General features: G+C 35.9%; 1 protein-coding gene across 2 annotated transcripts in view; it reads right to left on the bottom strand.

Moving 5' to 3' along the window:
- Positions 1–212: 212 nt before the first annotated feature.
- The window catches only part of LOC107711182 (kinetochore-associated protein DSN1 homolog), a 13,760-nt gene continuing 10,594 nt past the window's right edge, over positions 213–3,378 (bottom strand). Inside the window, exon 11 of one of the 2 annotated variants that reach the window (XM_016516118.1) lies at positions 213–407. In XM_016516118.1, the coding sequence (XP_016371604.1) occupies positions 403–407 (5 nt within the window). In that variant the 3' untranslated portion in view covers positions 213–402. Of the gene's footprint in view, positions 408–1,446; positions 2,843–3,378 lie in introns of those variants that run through there. The other variant, XM_016516117.1, reaches the window with a different exon arrangement.

The raw sequence follows: 3,378 nt of genomic DNA, 5'->3' as shown, positions 1-3,378 counted from the left end.
ATATGTTCATAGAAGCTCCACAGTATTCACTTGATTACAAAGTAAAATTGACCATAATTACCTAACAAAAATATTATTTTCATGTTTGGTCCATATGAATGGCTAAGTATAACATCACTTATTTAAATCAATGTCTTTTTTCAAGTGCACGGACAGTTCAGATTAAAAATAAGTGGTCCCAATTTTTTTTGCAAACGTGGACGTTTTGGGGTAGTTCATCACTCAGAGAGAAAAGACAGGCTTTTCAGATGAATGGGTGCTGGAATATGTGGAGGGGAGAGACTCAGCCTGGAGCATTTCAATGGGAGTTTGATGATGTGTGTGCAGAGACAGGAATGGGACAAAAGTGGTCCTGGTTTATGCTGACGCGTAGCACATCTCTCGGCTACAATCGAACACTAATCAATCTGAAGTGAGAATGAGAATATTAGAGAACAAACTGTAACCTGAACTCGTTATCACAGTGTTGCTTTCACACAGTGAGATTTTGAGCAATTGTAAATCTATATATTTGTCCATCTTTCTCCTTTCATTTCCTAGACGATGGACAAAGCTGTCCTGTGGCTCCGTGGTAAAATGAACCACAAAATTATATATATATATATATATATGTATGTATATGTCTCTTGCATAAGGCATACATGTATTTTAATAATAAAGATTCTGTTCTGCTTATTACACTTACTTAAACTTGGAGCATGACACAAAATAATGTTGTTTTTAGCAGCATCATATGACCCCTTTAAAGGAACAGTTCACCCCAAAATGGACAGAGGACTCATACTGTAGCCCCAAAGCAAGGGTTTGAAGTTAAAAACGTCTTGATGGATTGTTATTACAAACACACAGCTTTTCACTTTTCAAGACATTAGATGGACTGGAGTGGTGTGGATTACTGTGATGTTTTTATCAGCTGTTTGGACTATTACTCTGACGGCACCCATTCACTGCAGAGGATCCACTGATGAGCAAATTATGTACTGCTTAATTTCTCCAGAAACAAACTCATCTACATTTTTCTTGGATGACCTGAAGGCGAGTAAATCGTGAGCAAATTTTTATTTTGGGTGAACTACTCCTTTAATATGCCCAGCAACAAAAAGACCATCTGATTTTTACTCCATACACAATGTCCCAAAGGTTGTTTTTTTTTTTGCAGTGATGACATAGAACCACCATTTTGGGTTCCTCAAATGACCTTCCAGTGAACCATTTTTTCTTAATTTGAAGAACATTTTAATAATCTAAACAGCCTTTTTCCATGATAAAGAACATTTTGTCCGAAGAAAAGGTTCCGAGGATGTTAAAGGTTCTTCATGGAACCATAGATGCCAATAAAGCACCTTTATTTTTGAGAGTGGATCTACGTGGGCAACTACTACATCACATGCATACATTAATCTTTGTCAATTGACATTTAATTTAAAAGTATTTGCCACCGTGAGAATAGTTTTTCGTCTCTTGACTGTGAATAGGTATTCTTCTTAAATCTGTTTGAGGCAGATGCACCCTCGGCCCACAAGCGCTGAGCCTCATTTTCATCTAAATAAGAATCGATCCCTCTTGCTGTGCCACCCCCAGTGCTTCTAACGCTTAACCCCACTCTCCTGCTACACCACCTCCATCCCTACATTAACAGAGAAAACTAAATACAAGCCAAGTCTAATCAGCCCGCGTGTGCAGGAGAGAAAAATGACCTCGTTTTCCAGCTCTTGAGATCGAAACGGTTAAAGGTTTTCTTTTGGGATTGTTAAAACGTCTGTCTTCAATTTCTCAGATCACAGTGGACAAAGTATTGAGAGCGAACGCCGCTTTGTTCGAACACAGATACTATTATTATGCCACGGGAGTTCAGAGCAGGTCGTGTTTAGTCTTGTGGGCATGGAAATGTGATATAAACAGAGAGGATGTGAAGTGGAGAAATCACTGGGAAAATCTTCTAAACCTGTGTCTTGCTCAGCAGCCCTGTGTGATGGTGAATAGAGAACAAGGGCTGGACGTGTGGGGGAAGGGGTCACGGGACGCACAAGAACAAACATAATAGACGGCTAAAAGGCCCTCAAAGAGCTCATGACTAAAGCCCAAAGGCCAGTGTCTTTTCTTTAAGCTAATATTGATGACTTAAAGCGTATAAATACTAGCTTGCAATGTTTGTCCTGAAAACAAGACACCAGCACAAACCTTTTATTCAATTTTACCATTCAGGCAGAAGGGAAAAAAAATCCAGTGATGGATGAATGAATATCATTCTTAGTCCATTAGACATACAGGACAATTTAAAGACCGTTTAAAAGCATTTGGGGGCTAAACACGGAATCAAATCTTTCTTTTGTACATGACAAAAAAAAAAGGTTTGAAGCAAATGTCAAGGCATTTAATTATACTATTAATTATAGAAATCTGTAAAATTGTGAAAAACAAAACCCTATACAGACCTACACAGGTTAAAGTAGGGCTTTGAATAACAAGGTGAATAACTAGTCTGCCATCTAGTGTCCATCTTTGCGCTTTATGTACACATTCTGAACCTTTCCTCTTACTAAATCTAGGACAAGACAGACATACAGACATTTAGTATGAATTTAGATACTTTCTATCCAAATTATTGGTTAATATAAAAAGGACATGTATTTTGATACAGCTAAAAGTAGAAATGATAGAGTAAAAAGTAATAATGCATAACCGAAATGGTCCTATCAGATCATAGCACTTTTCTGTGGAAGCTCAGCATCCTATGGGATTCATTACAGCACTGTAAACTAGGAAGAAACACTAGATATGGGTCCTTTTATCAGCTGTCTGACTGGAGATGAAGGGAGATTCTGAAATCCAGCCCTGGCAGCTGTGAGAAAAACAAACAAACAGAAAAACCCAGCGCTTAATGCAATACACTGGACTCAATAAAAAGCAACTGGCACAATCAAGGCAGCTCCCACTGAACTGTATTTCATGTGATTTTACATCAAAAGTAGTGCTATTTTTCAAACACCACGTTTGTTGTTGATGTTTTGCACTTAATTGTCAATTAGATTTTTTAACGTTTTTGAAAGAAGACCATTTATTTAATACAAAATACAGTAAAAGCTAATATTGTGAAATATTATTACAACGTAAAATAAGCTTTCGATTTGAATACATTTTTAAATGTAATTTATTTATATATATATATATATATATATATATATATATATATATATATGTATATTTTTTGAGTGTTGTATTTATATATGCATAATAAATATACACAGTACACACAGATATGATGTAAATTTACTTATTTTGAGTGCGATTAATCGCAATTAATTGTTTGACAGCACTAATATATATTATATATATACATATACACACACTATATATATATATATATATATTACATAC

Source organism: Sinocyclocheilus rhinocerous, unplaced genomic scaffold, assembly GCF_001515625.1.
Source record: "Sinocyclocheilus rhinocerous isolate Xijiao unplaced genomic scaffold, SAMN03320098_v1.1 scaffold115, whole genome shotgun sequence".
Classification (NCBI taxonomy): Eukaryota; Metazoa; Chordata; class Actinopteri; order Cypriniformes; family Cyprinidae; genus Sinocyclocheilus; species Sinocyclocheilus rhinocerous.
Note: the sequence above shows the minus strand (reverse complement) of the source record. Positions and strands in the feature narration are given on the sequence as shown.